General features: G+C 37.0%; 1 protein-coding gene across 21 annotated transcripts in view; it reads left to right on the forward strand.

Annotated features, from left to right (window-relative positions):
- TENM3 (teneurin transmembrane protein 3) overlaps positions 1 to 18,305 on the forward strand; it is a 485,815-nt gene that overhangs the window by 335,421 nt on the left and 132,089 nt on the right. For 12 of the 21 annotated variants that reach the window (XM_069855859.1, XM_069855863.1, XM_069855861.1 and 9 more), the window contains 2 exons: positions 5,539 to 5,776; positions 10,801 to 10,893. In XM_069855859.1, the coding sequence (XP_069711960.1) occupies positions 5,539 to 5,776; positions 10,801 to 10,893 (331 nt within the window). The remainder of the gene's footprint in view (positions 1 to 5,538; positions 5,777 to 10,800; positions 10,894 to 18,305) is intronic. The other 9 variants (XM_069855866.1, XM_069855881.1, XM_069855869.1 and 6 more) reach the window with 1 other exon arrangement.

The raw sequence follows: 18,305 nt of genomic DNA on the forward strand, positions 1-18,305 counted from the left end.
TAGGTACCGTGTCACCTCATCCCTTGAGTGTGTGGCTTGGATCCTTAAAGCAGTTGGCAGGGCAGAGCTAATTTGGACATGGATAAGATTAAACAAATATTTTGGATTAACGTGCTATCTTGGATTGCTGCTATAGCATGCAGTAAATGATGAAAAAGGAAATTTTGAGTCTTGCACACTTTGGCAGAAAAAGTACACTGAAGCAGTGGTTCGCTCAAAAGACAGATGTGACTGATTACAAAAGAACACTTAAATATGCAATTTTCCTCTAAATCCATAACCTTCTTTTTGTTTTCAGTAATTAAATACAGCTTCTCATGAAAGATCCTCCCAAACCAGACACTTCTGGACTGAATGATTTTTCTCGCCTGCACAATCACTGAAGCCATGGCTGTAGTGGTGCAGATATAGCCTATTTTAACCCTCCATAAGCAGGGACTTAAAATAAAAAAGGAGCTCCTTTGGGAGCACTGGAAATAATTAAGCCATAATGCCCACTTTCTTCACTTTGCAGAGATTTCTAAGGTAAATCCCACTTCAGCTTACAGTACTTTTGGATATATGTCTATGTGTCAATTAGGTAAACTTTCAAGTCCATCGAGTGTTTATTGAGGAAATCAAACCAGTTCTTATGGAAATTACTTTTGACTGCTAACAATCAAGGGATAGCAAGCCAGGGAACAGTGACCTGGAAATAAAATGTTTTGTTACGAGTTTTCTAAAACATTCAGTCTACTCAGCTGCTTACTCCTATATATTGTGGATAGTTGCTTGACCATGGCAGAGATTCTTCTAAAGAGAGAGGAAAAAAGGAATAACCTGACTAGAAAGAGTTAAGACTCTCGCAGACATAGATACTGAATTACATTATGTTCACATTTGAAATGTTTATATCATAATGGAAGTCATCGCTTTTGTGTTTGTCATGGAAACTCAAAGTTAACGTTAATTATACACTATTAAAAAGCCTAATCCTTATCAAATGGAAATCACCTCTTTTTCCTAGATGAGTAGCTAGCTGACAGATCCCTGTGATCTGTCTGTTATAGAAAGGCTATCACACAAAATGTGCAACAAATTACTTTTTTCATGAATACTCAGTCTGCTTTTCTCCTTCTGAGTTAACCCCTTTCCCCCAAATGGCAGTAGTTATTGTAAATGTGTCTTCTTACCTTATGGTTTCGCATATGCATTTTTCCTGTATTCCTGCATATGCTGTTCAAATTCTGTAACAATTAAATGATAACATTAATTAAATGTAAATTACTTTTTGAAAAAAGAAAACAGAAAAAGATTTTGTGAAAGACTACAGAGTGCATATAATTTACCTTTACAATTGAAATGGCTGCTTTGCTTCACTGTAGTTCCCTAGGGTAAATAACAATTTAAATATGTTTTGAAAAATTCATATAACTGTAGTAAGACAGTTTTCTACCCAATTTCTTGTGACTTTTCTGAGTTCTGTACATATGTTCACGTGCATAATTATCTGATGCTGACTTATGCAGCAAATGCCTCAAAAATGTGGGGCTTTTTTATTGCACCTGCGCAGACTGGTTGCTAGGCCAATTTACATTTGCTTCTTGCTGCAGAAATCTTCTCTTTAAAATGAATGGGATTGCTTTACAGTCATCAAGATCTAGACCAAGCAAGAAAGTTTTAATTAAAACATACTGGGTTTAGACATAAGCCCACCTGTACACATACCTGCTTATTTTTAGTATAAACCAGACATTCCCATTTAATTTTAATCAATTAGAATAACATTTAAAATCTAAAGTAAAGCAACTGTAGCTTCCTGCAACAACTTTTAAGTATTCCAACACAATTGTGCTTTCTGAGACTCAAATACTCTATCTTCTTCCCGATAGTTTGTAAGAAGGAAATTTCTAATGATTTCTTTGTTGTGAGGGCCTTGGTCAAGTCCCAGGAGCACTGATCTTTTCACTGACCGAGGGAAGGACTGTTTCTCGCAAGGATTCCTCTAGGAAGAAGAAGCTGTAGAGTCTCAATACTGGCCATTGTGGTGTGCACAGGGGTGTCTTCACCAGGAGCAGTTTCCAGGGTGGCAACGCTCATGAAGTATGTATGTGTGTCATGAAACTCCCACTGTCTTTATCAATTCCTTAATTATGAAAAAACAAACAAACAAACAAACCAACCACACAGTACTTTTCTGGCTGTGAGTCTTATTTCTCAGGAGACCTGTGTGAATCACTCAACCTGTATGCCTCAGTTTCCCTGCAATATGCAATGAGATTATTGTCATTGTGTCACTGGGATGTCAAGAGGCTTGGTTGCTATATAAGACTGATAGCTTTGTGTGGAAGTCATAATACTGAAAGCTGTTCTTTACCTTTAACTCCTTAAAAGAGGAGTAAAAAGGGGAATCTGGTGCTGGCTTAAGAACAGCATTCAAAATTAAGTGCTATGATGAGTATATCTTCCTTACAAATCAGTGGTGCAAGATTGAAGTTTCTGTTAGAAAATGTGTGGTAATCACAAGAGCTGTAGATTCAGGAGATCTGACAGGTTGAAGAAAAGATCGAAAGAGCAGTCCTCAGTGATCTCTCATTTAGAACAACAGTATAGGACTGAGGAAATTTAGAGGAATATAGATTTTTAGCTCTATCGATTTATGGAAAATCTAATCTTGTTAGGCTCAATTCTACCTGTGGCTCTTGCACAATTAGAGGAGGAATAAATCATATTTGATTTTTCAGGCATTTCTGATTCTGCGGAGACAGTGTATTCCTTACCAGTTGAAGTCATCCTCAGACACAAAAAATGTCACATGGCAGCATCCTATGGAGAAAGACAGTGGTCTTCAGGGACCTGTGATCTTTGTGAATTTGCATTTGCTTTGCTCTTCTAGCACCCATCTAGCCTGTGCCTTGTAGTTACAAGCTCAGCCCACAGCTCTTTGTTTATATGTCACTCTGTAGTTTCAGTGTAACATTTATATGTTACACAGTAGAAGGGCTTTTTAGGTTCATAGTAAATTTCTGGGGAATAATCTAAATCCCAAAGAGTGGCCTGAGTAGCTGTAAGGAATACAGTTTCACTCCTCCAGCGTGTTATCGCTGTACTTACTATATCTGTTTATTTGTATGGCCTGGAGGTGTTCAAGGCCAAGTTGGATGGAGCCTTGGGCAGCCTGGTCTGGTGGGAGGTGTCCCTGCCCATGGCAGGTGGGTTGGAACTAGATGATCTTTAAGGTCCCTTCCAACCCAAACTATTCTATGATTCTATTTGAGGAATGCATAAACATTATTTTGTCCTCTTCTTTGTCTTTAGCAGAGGATGGTTCCACCTCTTTAGCACTAGAAATCATACATTAAAAGACTGATTTTTCAGCTGAGATTGTAAATGAAAAGAAGAATTGGTGCAGAGGAATGTCAAAATAACATTTCAGCTTATAGGAGCTGTAGAGGAGAATGATGTGGCACTGATCAAGGCAACACTGTTCAACTAGGGTAGGCAGGTAGGAGAGTCAAAAAGGGAATAACAAAGACAATAGGTCAAGTCCTTAGGACAATTTTGATTAAGTAATTTATCTCATTAAAACTAAAGTAATAAAAATAATTTCATTTGACTTGTTATTTTTTCTGTCATGTAATTAATCATATATACGTATATATGTTTACACATGTACATGTATAAATGACTATGCAGGCGCGTGTGGATGTATATATTTATATATACACATAGACTTACATGTTATAAAATTTAGGGCCACAGTTCTGCACCAGCCAATAAATAACTTGTGATCTAAATCAGGTACAATTTTAAGTAGATGTGGGAAAAAAAGTCTTTGCTAGTGTTAGTCTGTTAGCTTTCCTTTTAGCTCTCTTGTTCAAATGTGACTTGAAGCCTTGATAGGGGTTGTAATCGCATGCAGTGATACCCTTTGTGTTGGTGTTGGTAAAGACAAAGCTGATCAGTTGTGTCCTTCCTGGAAGGTAAATTTTCATTAATACTTTACAGATTTGGTGTTGAAAACCTTATTAGCAATGTAAATGCTGTCATTATTTTAATGATAGATTCAGGCATCGCTGTTGTTTATGACAAGTCATATTGACCATATAAGATAACTGGAGAGGAGAAATGGGGTTCTGGGAAAGGAAATTATTCAAAAGGCTGGATTTTCTCTTTAAGCTTAGCACATGTATACCTTAACATTCTCAAATTTTTCTTATGTCCACAACATGAGAAATTACTTGCTATTAAGTTTTTTTTGTAGTAGTCATCTGTAAGTTATTGGAAACATCTGTTTCAACATAAATAATTTTCCAGTGTTCTCTGTACCAAGGTGTTATTGAGTTTGTAACAATGGGCAGTTGTAGCCAGTTTCAAACAGGGAATTGCTTATGAATATCAAGCCACTAATTTAAAAACTATGTGAAAGCATTTATACTGTGAACAAAGTGCAGGTCCTGTAACTTCTGCTCTGCTTAAGACTTGCATTTGTACTATTAATTTTGCTCTGCTACATTATTTTAGGAAATAAAATGGACTTTGAATTACATATTGTTAACTCTTCCTTTTTTAAGTGTCAGCAGTCTTTACTGAATCATGACAAATGAAATGTCCTGAGATTCTTTTAATTCTGTGTTCATTGTGTTGTATGGCAAGGTTTGTCTTCTGTTTATGACTGACTTACTACTGATTTTATAGAGCAGATTGTTAAAACCTAACATTGATTGAGGTATTTGATTGTGGGTTTTGCTGTTTTGAGGTTTGGGGTTTAAGCTTTATGGGCGTTATGTGCTTTGGTTAAGTCAAAAAATATTTCCTTTTGTTTTCATGGCCTGACTCACCTGTGACTTAGTCCTAACTGTAGTTATATTGCATAGTGTGAAATTGGAAAATCTGTTCTGTGTGTGTTCTAATGGATGTGACGGTCATTAAGTATATGAGTCTTCTGACGTTGTAATCAGATGTGATTCAGTCTGTTAAATATCCATGAAGCAACATCTGCTTCACAGAGTGACCTTCTGCTAAAGAATACTTAGCATCTATTAGCAGATCATAGTGCAGATCTGCCTTATTTGAAATGCACTAAACTAGAGTAGTCTATTGCTGTTTAGCAACTAGCTTGTAATAATTTATTGCAGTTAAATAAAGCTTAAAAAACTCCATTAAATAATTATAGGGATTATATGCATTTCGAAAACCTTTGTGTTTTACTGAAATTACCCATTTAATTTCAGGGTTGGTTTGTTAAAAAAAGCTGAAATCTAAAGGCACATTAGGGGATCTGTCAGATGCTATTTTCTGTAGGTGTTAATAAAACCAGATTAAAAAAAAAAACTGAAACAAATTAAAACCAAAAGCAATTTTACCATCTGTTGTATATTAATTAGAACTTTGTGTATCAAGGGTAAACTTGCTCTTAGAGAATGTCACTGAATGTCTGCTAATAGAATAATATGCAAATATATTAGATGATAGGATTATATAGAATTTCTCATTCTGTTCTGGTTGTAGCAAATGCTGAGATGGTGTATAATGAACTTTAATTTTCTTTCTTCTTAGAACAACCTCCAAATAACCAAGGCCAGTCGACCCTGCAGCCTTTGCCACCTTCTCACAAGCAACATTCAGCACAGCACCACCCATCCATCACCTCACTTAACAGAAACTCACTGACAAATAGGAGGAATCAGAGTCCGGCCCCGCCGGCTGCTTTGCCCGCCGAGCTGCAAACCACACCTGAGTCAGTCCAGCTGCAGGACAGCTGGGTCCTTGGCAGTAATGCGCCACTGGAAAGCAGGTAATTCCTTAGGTACTACTACAGACTGTGTCACTTCTAGTGAAAACGTTTTACGTGATGAAAAATGAGCAGCAGCTAATGCTTCCTCTCATTCAGCAAACAAAACTGAAAAGTTTTCAGTACTAAAAAAATCTATCCTTTCTCTGAAGTCCACAATGCCACTTTTTTCCCTTAGAAGGCCTATTGTAGAGTAATTGGACTCTGAGAGTATATTGATATTTCCAGACAAATATTTTCCTTCCTGTTCATAATTTGTGACTTTTGAGTGTTTGAAGAAATTTCTTGCCTAGCTTGACAGATATGTTATGTGTCAAATATGTACTGCCATGCAGATTGAATGTCAAGGAACTTTCAGTAATACTTTTTAACTCTTGCACTTGGTCCCTTTAAAGACATACCTATGTGAGACTAGGTGTTTACTAAACTTGCCTAGGACTTGGTGAGACAAAAGAATGGACATAGTTTTGGTATGATGATAAATTTGTCCTCAATCCTTTTTGTCTTTTACTGTTGATAACTGGCTCTAGGGAAGAAGCAGCTAATATAAAAGGTGACACTAGCTTCTTTAGATGCAAATTATATATGATGGAGAATGATCTATAAAAAAATTTTATAGGACTTGCAGCCACAGAGCTGAGTTTACCTACTATGATTCATTAGTACTCCTGTAATACTCAATCAGCACTAATTTTTTATTAACAAAAGCCATAATATTCCAATTTAGTCATCAAACTGAGCATTTATAACTATATTGAAGCTGACAGTAGTTCTTGAAAATGTTGATGAAATCCCTTCAGTTCATTCTTTGAATCCCTTGAAAATACGTTTTCTAACCAAGTAAAGATAGTCCAGGTGATTTTGGCTAATTTAAAATGTATGTGAACTTAAGATTCTGTGTTAGGTAGTTTTGTCCTTGTAGATGTTGCAGGCAACTCATACATCAAGCTGCTGGAAATGGCTATTCTTTCTCTTAGCTTTCTTGGACCCTCCTGTATTGCTTATGAGACACTTTGGAATAGGACTCCGCTGAAGGGATTTCATCATAGTGTTCATACTATTTAGTATATTAAGCAGGAATTTTCTGATAGAGCAAATAAGATTGTAGTGGGAATATAGAGGCTTTCCAGACACCGCTTAAGCATCAGCAGACAGGTAAGGTCTTTGATGCTTGCTTCTATTGCCATTTATTTTTTTATTGTGCTTATAAAGACAAAGGATTTGAATGAGAATATCACTTCCAACCTGGAGTAAATATTTTTTGCCCAGTAGAGTCTTTTCATCTTTTAAATGTTCATGATTAAGAGCTAAGGGTATTGTGAGTGTTCTGGTTTTGAACACATGTGAATGAGCTGAAATGTGAAAATTTCACATAAAAACTGACAGAGCCCTACTGTAGTTTCTCTAATAGTCTCACTTGGTTGGAACTCTGGAGGTGAAGAACCCATCTTATTTGTCATTGATTTTTCTCTTTTTGGTTAAGATTCCCTACTGAGTGTGATTCTTAGACTCAGTTTCAACTACATTAACAACTTTGTGATAGGTCTCTTCCTTCATCCTTTTCTCAGCCTAAAAGAAAGTTTATTTCATCTTTCGCAATATTTTAGCTTATGCCCATAGTCAGCTCTTCTCCCCACCCCTCCTCCTTTTTTTTATCTGACTTAGATGACGGCCATTTAGAGGTACAGAATGTGAATGTCAGCATATATATATAGCTATCTTTCTGTCTCTATGGGCTCATATTGGTGATGGGGGGCATAAAAATGACATACAACTTGCTGTCATGTGTAGCTGGATAGTGAATAGGCTCTTTTTGTGTATGTGCATGTAGGTGAGAGGGATGTATTTGCAAAGCCTGAGGGAGGTTTTAGTCCCTGTCGTTTTGCAGTAGTAACGGAGGTGACTTTGAAATATATATTTAATAATATTGAATTCAGTTGTATATTTAATAGAATATTCTGCAATTTGGCTCTGTGTAGTGTTAATACTTTCGTGTAAAGCATTGCTGTTAGTGGTTAAATGGATGAACTGTGACGTGACAGATCAATAATGTCCACCAGAAATTCCAATTCATGGGTTTTTAAATATAAAAAGACTCTTTGCTTAAAATTTTATAAGGGCCTAAAACAGTCACTTGGATTATTTGAGTGCTTCTTTCATCTTTGGTGCCGTCTTTAAATTACAATGAGGCTACTGAGCAGTGGCAGAAATTGTCTTCATTTTACTGGGACTAAGTAAAACCTACGTTTTTAAAAAAAAAGGCAAGGCAGTAAGAAAATATTTCCTGCAGGTTTCCTCTGATTTCCTGCAGAATGCAGAACCTTGTCATTGGGCATTTAATGATCTTCACTATTTGACTCTTCCCAAATCTGCTGCAAGTTAGTCTCAGCTGTAGAAGCAGTAGACCTGCTGAAGAAGCTAGCACCACAGACCACTAAACTTTTGAAGAAATAAAAAAGCATGACTATGTTGCAAAACTTTCCATTTTGTTCTTTGAATTAGTGACTGGACAGCCAAAATCATACAAATATCTGACTACATGTCATGTGCCTGACTGTTATAAATGGTGATTAAGTAATTAATTATTAGTAGCTTTTTTATTATCATGGGTGTTTTAAGTTTTTATTCACCTACTAGTTTCAGTTTTGAGTTCTTGGGCACCAGGATCATTAGTTACAGTCCCACGGCTTTGCATTCTGGTTTGATCTAAACTACTGATATTTAAGAATACTTAGTAGATCACTTCTTTAAATGCTTTCTTTGTTAAATATTTCAATGTGCAGAATTTTTCTAATGCACAATCAATTATGTATGTTAGAGATGTGCAGAGGATAAATATGTTAGAACTCGTAAATTTGTTGATAAAAGGAAGCTGGTAGCATCTCTTCGTGCATTTCTCAGGCAATAGTTCTTTAATTTTAGCCACTGTCTAAGAGAAATTTGTGAGCAAGGGGAAATTTGCATATTCCAGTCAAAGAATAAATCTCTGAGAATATTCTGTAACTTTATTCCAAATCTGTGCTAACGTGTCAGTGACAAAGAGTTTTGATTTTTCTTAGTTGATTTGCTGTATAAAATGTTTTTTGGAAGATGGCTTGTATTTTATATCATGGACTGATTTTAATTTTTATAGAAACTAACTAATGGTTTTCAACATGGTTTTCATAGTTTATACTGATATTGCTTCATCTTATCTTAATCTGAACTTATAGTTCTAAAAATAGAATGGTTAGGAACATTATTCAGTTACTTATCTACTAATTTTGCAGAGAAGAAAGAAGGAACTAGTTGAAGACATAAATGGTGGCTGGAAAATATTTCCCCATTTTGCAGGGTTTAATTCAAGTACTAGAATACCTCAGGAGTGGTACAGACAAAACAATTCCTAGATTACGTTACTTAAAAACCATTCTGCAAGCTTGATTCAAGCATCAGTTTAGAATGTGAAGGTTTTAGAAACTTGTAAAGTGTGATGAACATACCCTTGTGTCTTTATTGGGGTGGATTGCCAATGAAGCTAGCGCCTTTTAGTATTGATTAAGGTGTGGAAAGGGTGTTGATAGTTTCCAGGGAAGTCTTAAATCAATTTATGTAGAGGCAGATTGATTGTCTGCAAAAGCACAGTGTTGCTGGAGGTTAAAGTCTGCTCAAAGCAGCTATTTTACGCATTCCACCCACTAAAACAGTGCCTGATTTAATCAAATCCAAAATTGTTCCATTCTGTAAGTCTTCCAGGTTTTCACACATGGACTGGATTAGACATGTTATTCATATTGAGAACTCATGGTGCAAAATAAAGGCAGAAACTGGGGATGAAATTCAAGTCCAGCACTTCTGAAGACCCTGTGTATCATTGTGGGCATGTCACATTGCAGGTCTGCAAGTTGCAGGAACAGGACTCTACTTAGATTGCTAAGAACATGAATGCATTTTTGAAGATTGATATGCCATAATTGTAGGGTCAGTATATACATTTGACACGTTAATTAAGTCAAACAACCAGTATTATTCTCAAAGACTAAAGTTGAATAGAAACGTTCCATTTCCTTTTGAAGTTCTCATGCAGTCAGTTGCTCTCCAAGCGTCTGTGTTTGAATCCGAGCACACTGGACCCATATGCTTATAAGCTTCACTTGGTGTGAATAACGTCTTGCTTTACATTTTTGCTTGATCTCACTGGCATCCTTCCTGCTCAAAAATCCCTTGCTGTCACCATGAATACTTGGAATTTGACCATGCTGTGTATTTCATCCCCTGTCTCTTAGGCAAACACTGGTAGTCCAGAATTCAGTAGTATTTGTACAGTATTCCCTCTTCAAAGACATACAATCATTGAAGCAGGCATGGATCTGATTTTTTTTCCAAAACCAATCTTTTCCTGTTTTAAATAGGACAAAAGAGTTATACCGTTCTAAATAAAGTAGTAGCCCTAGAGTTTTTTTTCTCCCCCTTCGTATTCTCGCTGTTCTCTGTGAGAGGCAGAGTCTGTGGTCTTTCCTTTCCCTCCCCTGCTGCTGTGCAGTGTCATTTGCAGAACATGAGATCTCCACTCACTCTGGTAGTCAGCCCTCTGCATATTTTCTGGCTGACTAGTTGTACCAGGTAGCTAGCTAGCGACTATCTTTTAATAGTCTTAAATTCACTTTTACAACTTTATCTCTGGTCCAGCCTTATCAAGTAAGCAACATCCTCCACCCTGTGCTGTTCAGTTCTTAAGCCTGTCTTGCCATGGGCAGGAGCCATGGATTTTATTCAAGGACTTGCAGATAATAAGGGAGCGCAAATGGGTACTGACCACCTAATGGAAGTTTTGTTTAATACCGTGTCTTCAAGTTACAATCCAGCACATAGTTCAGAGGACAGCACGGGAGGCAGATAATTCTTGCATTCAAAACACAGTTGCAGTTTTGCACGTGTGGAAAGAGAGAGTTATACGACAGAATTAGTGTGTTCTTTTTGTGGGATCATCCCGTTCTCTAATTTGGAATTGCCACTCTAATTTCATCTTTTTGTATCTTTGTGTATAGAGAATTAGGAAATCAAGCAGTCCTTGCAAACGGTCATGACAACCTTATAGAGATGGATGTGTTTTCTCCAACATATCACGATAGCAGTTATGGGTATGTGACTCTAAGTGTTTGCATGATGCTAACTGTTGACACAGAAGACTGAATGTGATTTTAAAACCATTTTGGTCACAGTAGTCAAAAACATCTGGGGCAGACTTCCTTATCTTTATATCTGATTTTTACTTTAAATAATTTGTCATACTGACTCATGGTAAATACAAAATGGTAAACTTTGACTGCCAAATCTTGTTTGCTTTCACTTAAGAAAATAAGTATTCAATTGAGGTTGTATTAATTCTCTTTGGCCTGATTCTGCAAGCTGTTGCAAACTATCTGCATGCCTACACATTTGCCAGATCTGATCCTTCGTTTGTAATATATTTACTACTTAACAAATGTTTGGTTTGGAAATATTATGACATATTAATGTAGCATAAGAAATGACCAATCATAGGAGATAAAAAGAATTATGTGTCTAATTGTAATATTTGTTACTAGCTAGTTTGAAATAATAACTGCTGATAAATAGGTAACTGGACATAGCAACTTCCATATAAATGAATATTTCAATCCGTTTAAATAAAATTTCTGTTATATAATTATTCTATATCTACTTAACTTTGTCATTAATATCTGTCTTATATTTTTAACTATGTTTTGTCATTCTCACGCCAAATCAGTATACTTGATTTCTGATACACACAAAAAAAGCTCTGACAAAGCAATACCATTTCTAGTTTGTCCCAGCCTCTTAATCAGCACAGCATACTAAATTTTGGTGAAGAATTATTGTACATAGATTTACATTTTTATATATACTACTGTAAAAATCAGAGCTTTATGTCCAAATTCTGTTTGCTGATTGTAACTCTTAACATCATGGAAGGAATAAGGTGCTATTGAATTAAATTACATCTGCATCTTCCTGTTAATAACTAATTAATCTGTAGAATATATTGACACTGTACATTGATCTGCTTAATCTTCCAAAAACTCTTGAACTTTCACTTAGCCACAGTTTAAAATAAACAGGAGGAAGAGAATGCTATGTTAAATTCAATTGGTTAATCACTATGAGCAAACTCAAAGATAACTGCAAATATTTCCTGAAAGACCCTAGTATATTTTCTTTAAAGTGAAAAAGTAAACTTCCTGTATTAAAAAAACAACAAAACCAAATAGTTTTGTTCCTCGTAGAACAATTACCATGCAGTACTGATTCAGATGCATAATTGCTGAGGCAGAGTTAATAGAACGAGGCCTGGTTTATGCTTTATATGTTTGTAACCGGACCACCAAATGCAAGCATTTTGGCAAATGGACTATGTTATATAAAATACCAGTTAGTTTATACTAATTCAAGTAACGATACAATGAAATTTATCTTGTTTGTAATCCCTTCATTTTTAAAACCATGCTAGCAGGGATCATCTCCTGGTGTGAAAGTTGTCCAGAGATAATAACACATCAGTTCCAAAGTATAATAGATTTGAGACTGCAACATGCTATCAGCATGAAGATTCAGTTTATCAACCTCACTAACATACTGTGTCACAGCTAGAATCATTATATATTTGTTTCTTTGTTTTCATGTCATGCATGTGCTACATTATGATATACTATTTCTTAGTTTGTATGGCTTACAGAGAGAATAATAATCTAATGAGTTTGACAAATTTAGTGTTAATGGTAATAGAAATAGACATTTTGCATAGAAATTGTAATAATTCATCTGCCTAGGTCTAAAGAATAGTCGTTTATAGCTTCAAGATATCTGTGCATAGTGCATTAGTTATCACAAGACAGCTGGAAATCTCCCAAGTATTTTAATGGTATTTATTGTTGGCTTTACTTGGTACCATTATTTTCTTTAATATGTAAACGTGTTTGTATACATGTTGAGAAATGAGCTTAGTTTGAAATAAAAAGTCTAGTTTTCTTTTACCTAACCTGATAGTACTCTCCCCAAGTTATCTAGATGTCAAAATCCGAAAAAAACAAAAAATCACTCTCAGTGAATTACTGTATTTGTATTTCTTATAAAGCTTGCTAGAGCTTTCTATTTCTATAGAATGTCTTCATTTTTTGAAAATTTCATATTTTTGGAGAGTTGGAGTTTAAAAATTTCCTGTTGTATTGAAATAAGGATTCATTGCAAGGAGGATGGCTGGGGATTTCTTTTCTTTTTCTGCTAGGCAAAAAAGTTAAGAGAGTTTAGTTTAGAAGAAGAGGTCTGTTTGTCAAGATTGCAGAGTGGAGAGGAGAAAACTGGAAATGGCTAGCCGCAAAAGGCATAGAAGTGCGTATGCTAATGGGTAGATGGAGGAGTTAAAATGAGAAACCTTCTCAACAGCACCTAGAGGGGATGAGAAAACTTCTAGGACCAAGTCAAGCATATGCCAAGTCAGCCTTGGCTGCTGGCATATGCTCTGCTAGTGACATAAGCCAGAAATAATCCAACCAAAGATTTTCTCTGTGATGACTGATAAGCCTTTCAATGCAATCTCTGAGGTTTCTTCAAACTTGCTTAAAAAAATTGTATTAAGCAAACGAACAAAAGTAAAACAATGTCATCAACATCATGAAGGTAAGCCCACAAAATTTACCAAGTTAAAAGCTAACCTCTTTCTATGATTGCATGGCTGCAGTTGAGCCTGTCATCCCAATAAGCGAAGCTTGAGTTGGACCAGAATTGAATTTTAGCAGATTCTGGAGCTTCTTTCTATCACATGCAAACAGGTGAGAAAATGGTACCAAACATCATGGCGAAGCAAAGACTCGGGTGACTGGTGCTAGCATCCAGCATCTCTGATCATGCTGGTTGCCCGAAGAGAAGGCAAGCTCTAGAAAAGCATTTGTGGAAATTAGTACCTTTAGATATAAAAGGTCACCCTCCCCTGCACACAAGGTAATCCTCTGCCTTGTTGAATCCCTGAATGGTAGTTCTCAAACCTGGAAATCTTGGCAAGTTGCGTATCAGAGAGTATGCAAGTGTAGTGCGCAAGTTTCCACCAAGGAGAGATAAGGAGTGAAAAACAGGAATGACAGTTGCATCACGTGTACGTAAGTAGTTGCCAAGTTGGTGGTAGTGGCTGTAGCTCAGAGGTTGTGACAGTGCTGTCACTGCAGTGACATTAATCTGGCTATTTGAGTGACTGCTGTTAGCATGGCAATGGCAGCACAGAGTTCATCACGAGTTATTGCAAACTTGGAATTGCAAGAGAACCACAGCTATGGACACCAAGTGAGCTAAGGTTCACAGACCCATTATGATGGAAACTTTAGCCTGCTTGCAGCTTGAGGCAGAATCAGATCCTATCAATCACTGGCAGAATAATACTTCTTTAACTTCCCTCTGGTTTTATCTCCTTTTAAAACGTCCAGTAGCTCAGTCAGACCTTTCAGCTTCAGACAAAATTTCAACCTTTGTTCCAACTTCTGAATTAATCTTTGTGTAAATAATGCAGTTCTGAGTCTCTCTGAAACCACATTTGCTTCTTGAAATTGTCTCTATGTGCCTTCTGAGACATTTAAAGTGATTGTTCTCTTCCAGCTTTATGAAGACTGCAAGGGCAGTAAAAGAGATTGGAGGAGTACTTTTGCCCTACCTTTCTTCTTTGATTTCCTCCCAGAAAAGCTTAGCTTATTCAATATTGAAGACAGGAACTGGCCGAGATTAGAATACTTCATCGCAGAGAGAACTTTCACTTTTTCTGTACCTTGGCAGAGAGATGATTCCAGAAGAGCAGAGAACAAGCTTAATAATTCTAATAAATTGTTAGTGTTCACGTGAGAATTTCCAGTTCTTGCTGTAAAATTCTAAATCTTTCTTCTATTCCCTCTTCCTTTGGAGAGAGGAAAGCAGAAATAGTGTGAACATTGTCAGTTTCAGAAAGTGAACCAAGTGGCTCTCAGGCTTACTCCAACTGCCTCCTCTTCAGAAGAGTGTATCACCAACAGTATCCAGAGCCAACTCACTTACTGTAACCTAGATGGAAGTCTGTGTAAGTACTTGTCCTCTGAGAGACCCAAAAGAAGCCTGTAAGGAGAACAAGAGCTATTTGGTGTTTTTTTCAGCAATACATAGGTCTAGTTTCACCCTGCTTTGGAAGGTAGGTTATAGGACAATCCTGCAATGAAGAGTATGAGTAACTAGAATTGTGGCAGGTTTCTTTGCTTGCCCACCCAGCACCACAAGGCATTCTTTGCATCCAGCTCTGCTGCTCACTTTTGCAGTGTTAGCTTCCCTTGCTTGTCTTCATAGTGCAGCATAGATGAGAAGAGCATGAACGAGCAGGCTCAGCAGAGCTGGCTGATTATACCAGTTCTTTTGATCCTAGATATGCATAGACGTATCACAGAAGTGAACGCCCCCATCTCTCGGGAAGAGAGGTAGCAGCGCAAATCTGAATTTGGAGGAACAAATAATAGGATATTTACAGGTATACTCTGCATGCTGTAGCACTATATTCTTTCTTACATTACTAATAAGGTAGGTGCATTGCAGAGGAAGAGATTTACTCTTGCACACCTAAAGAGAGGAAGTTAGGGGCCGTTGTCAGTATTCAGCCCTTCAAGTTACTGTGTCCTGGTGGCTGTTCTGTCTGAATTGCTGTTTGAAGCTTCAGCTGAAGGTTGCCATGCCTGATGTCTCTTGCCTTTCTCCAGCAGCATCCAGCAGTGGAGTGATAACCTGCCAGGGGCCAGATGTGAAAGAACACACAAGCAGTAAGGAAGGCTCTTGCAGCCCCAGTAGTATTTTTTTTCTTTCTTGGCTTTCAGTCTTCAGTTTGTAAAGAAAGCAGATCCTCAGTGTAAACCCACCCAAATTCAAGTAAGTGTTACCATATGTAAAGTGTTTTTCTGAAGCATTTGAATAAACTGTTAGAAGAGGCTTACCTCCAGTTCCCACAGATGTTTCCTCTGGTTTTGCATATGGATAATAGCTCTCTTCTCTCCCTCGCTCTCTCTTTTTCACTTACTTTCTTTCCTTCTTTCCTTTTGTCCTTCTTTCCTTCTGTCTTTCTTTCCTCCTCTCCTTCCTTCTTTCCTTCTGTCTTTCTTTGATTGCCCTCAAACTTTGGTCATCATTTGATCTGATGTGATCTCGGAGCTTTTTCCAGGATTATGGTAGGATTAATATTGACTCTGAGGAAGTGGAAATTCACTTTCATCTCTTCCTAAGCAACCTTCTGATTGCAATTCTGTACAGAAAATAAACTGAGACAAATTTGCAGCATAATGTAGTTTCTGTGCTGTCTTGGATTTATGTTAAAGGCAGCCATATGGCTCTGTGGAAGTCAGTCATAAGCCTCTGCTAAGGGCAAACACCACCAGCTACAAGGTTTCATCTCAGAAGAATGTTAACAGGAGATGAAGACAGGCATAAAGTGCTCATGGAGAAACAAAAATCCAATTCCTTCTGGAGCCTACTGGGAAAGCTGATCTCATGCATCAGTGAACCAGAGTTCATATGAGACCTAGCTAGTAATTTCTGTTATCTTTTACATCTTCCCTATAATGTCAGTTGGCAGAGATTAATCTTCTCTTTCCATCTGCTTCCTCAACTCAGTGCAAGGAATCAGATTTATTGATGTGATCTATCCATTAGTGAACCAGGCAGAGCTCTCTAATGTCAAGTGGCAGGTGAGGGTCATGGTCTCATTCAGACAGCCCAGTTCAATCCAGCATGAATAGGATCTATCATCAGAGAGTAAGCACACCAGTTGGTAGATGCAGTACAATGGTTGATAATGATCTTGAACCACTGTTATTTCCACAGTTAATGGTTTTCTTCTGATTCTGGCAGCTAATGTATCTGGTAGGGGTTTTGTAAACAAACACAAGCCATGATAACTCATTCCCAGGAGGAAAAAATCAGCTGGTTTGCATTAAGGAAAGTCAGGGAAAGATATATACAAAAATGTAGAAGAGAAGTTGCAGCAACCTAAAATAGCTGCAGCTGAGTATATCCCTTCTCTCCTGAAGTACTTTTTTAAGATTAATTGACTTCTTTGTATGGAAATGGCAAACAGAATGCTAGGCCTTCGCACAGAGACAGGCACATGCTATCTCTGTATATGTCACTAAGGACGTGCTTGAGGTAGAGAATGAGAACTCCCAGGTGTTGGATGTCTCTACTGTCTGACTTTCCTATGGCCCTTTGGACCATCAGAAAAATAAGAAGATAAAGCTGTAGCTACCCTTATGTCTTCCTTGTTTACATTGGCCTTGTGGTGCTGCCAAGCTGTTGTAGAAGGCGCTGTTTCTCTTCTAAAAAGTAGAATTACTGATAGTTGCTGTCTCCACATAGCTATATTTTGAGTAGGGACCATTTTTGAACAAAATGTGGTACTTTAGTTCAGGTGAGCAATCGTCACAACTGTATTCATAATACATAATTGCAGGGGTTTTATTCCCAGAAATTCATTAATACCATTTTGTTAAACATCAAAACCAATTCATTAGGGGTACTGTCGAATTCCGAGCAGAAAAGTCACGTCTCCTGAAGTATTGGTCCTGAGAGATAAATATGTCATCAAAACATTAATTCAATAAAATTTACATTTCTCTCAACTTGCAGTCACTTAGCATGAATTTTATGGGAATTTTTTCCGCCTCTTGATGAGTCTGATTGATCTGTTCCTAATTGTAGACATCTAAGATGTGGTTTTTACAGCGTCATGCCTTGGACAGAATCTACGGTAATGAATTGAGGACCTTAGCAAAATGTATGAGAACATTTACTTAGGCTTGCCTACAAAAAGTCTTAGTTCATATAAGAATGTCCAGAGATTCAACACTCCTTAGAGGCAAATAGATATTTATTAATAAAGTTTGATAATGTTAGATTTGCATTGGTTTGGGGGGCAATATTAACCTATGTCACAAAATAAAAATTGGTGTACTCATTTCATAAAGTACTCAGCCTGTGATTACAGAGGGCAGAATGGTGTTGCCTTGGCTGGAGGAGTCAGGTAAAGTACAATGATCTTTTGAGCCTACAGTGGTGCCCTGTACTGGTAACAGCAAATATGTCTAGGGGTTTTCTCAAACTGCAGTCAAATATAACATATTAATGGACTTGTTACTTACATGAAATAAATTTCTAGAGGCTCATGGAAATACTTAATTGTTTGAGTGTCTTTTGGTACGCAAGGGTAAAAGAAACAAATTTTAAAAATGTTAGGAATATTTTTTTTTCCTCTGCTACTTACCCTTTCTCTTACTTTCTGTTCTGTCATCTTCCAAATGTCAGTTTTGTCATAGTCTGTACCAAAACAACAGGTATCTGCAAATACCTTTCCTTAACTCCACTGTTGCTTTTGCCTGACCCATAGAGAGCCTAAATTTTGCTTTTTTGCTTTAGGCAATTACGTTTTAATGCTTCTGTATGTTTTACCCTAAAAATAAAGTGAATCAAACAGTAATATTATAAAAGCTTTGTCTTTATGTACTGGGGG

The sequence above is a fragment of the Phaenicophaeus curvirostris genome, chromosome 4, assembly GCF_032191515.1.
Source record: "Phaenicophaeus curvirostris isolate KB17595 chromosome 4, BPBGC_Pcur_1.0, whole genome shotgun sequence".
NCBI lineage: Eukaryota > Metazoa > Chordata > Aves > Cuculiformes > Cuculidae > Phaenicophaeus > Phaenicophaeus curvirostris.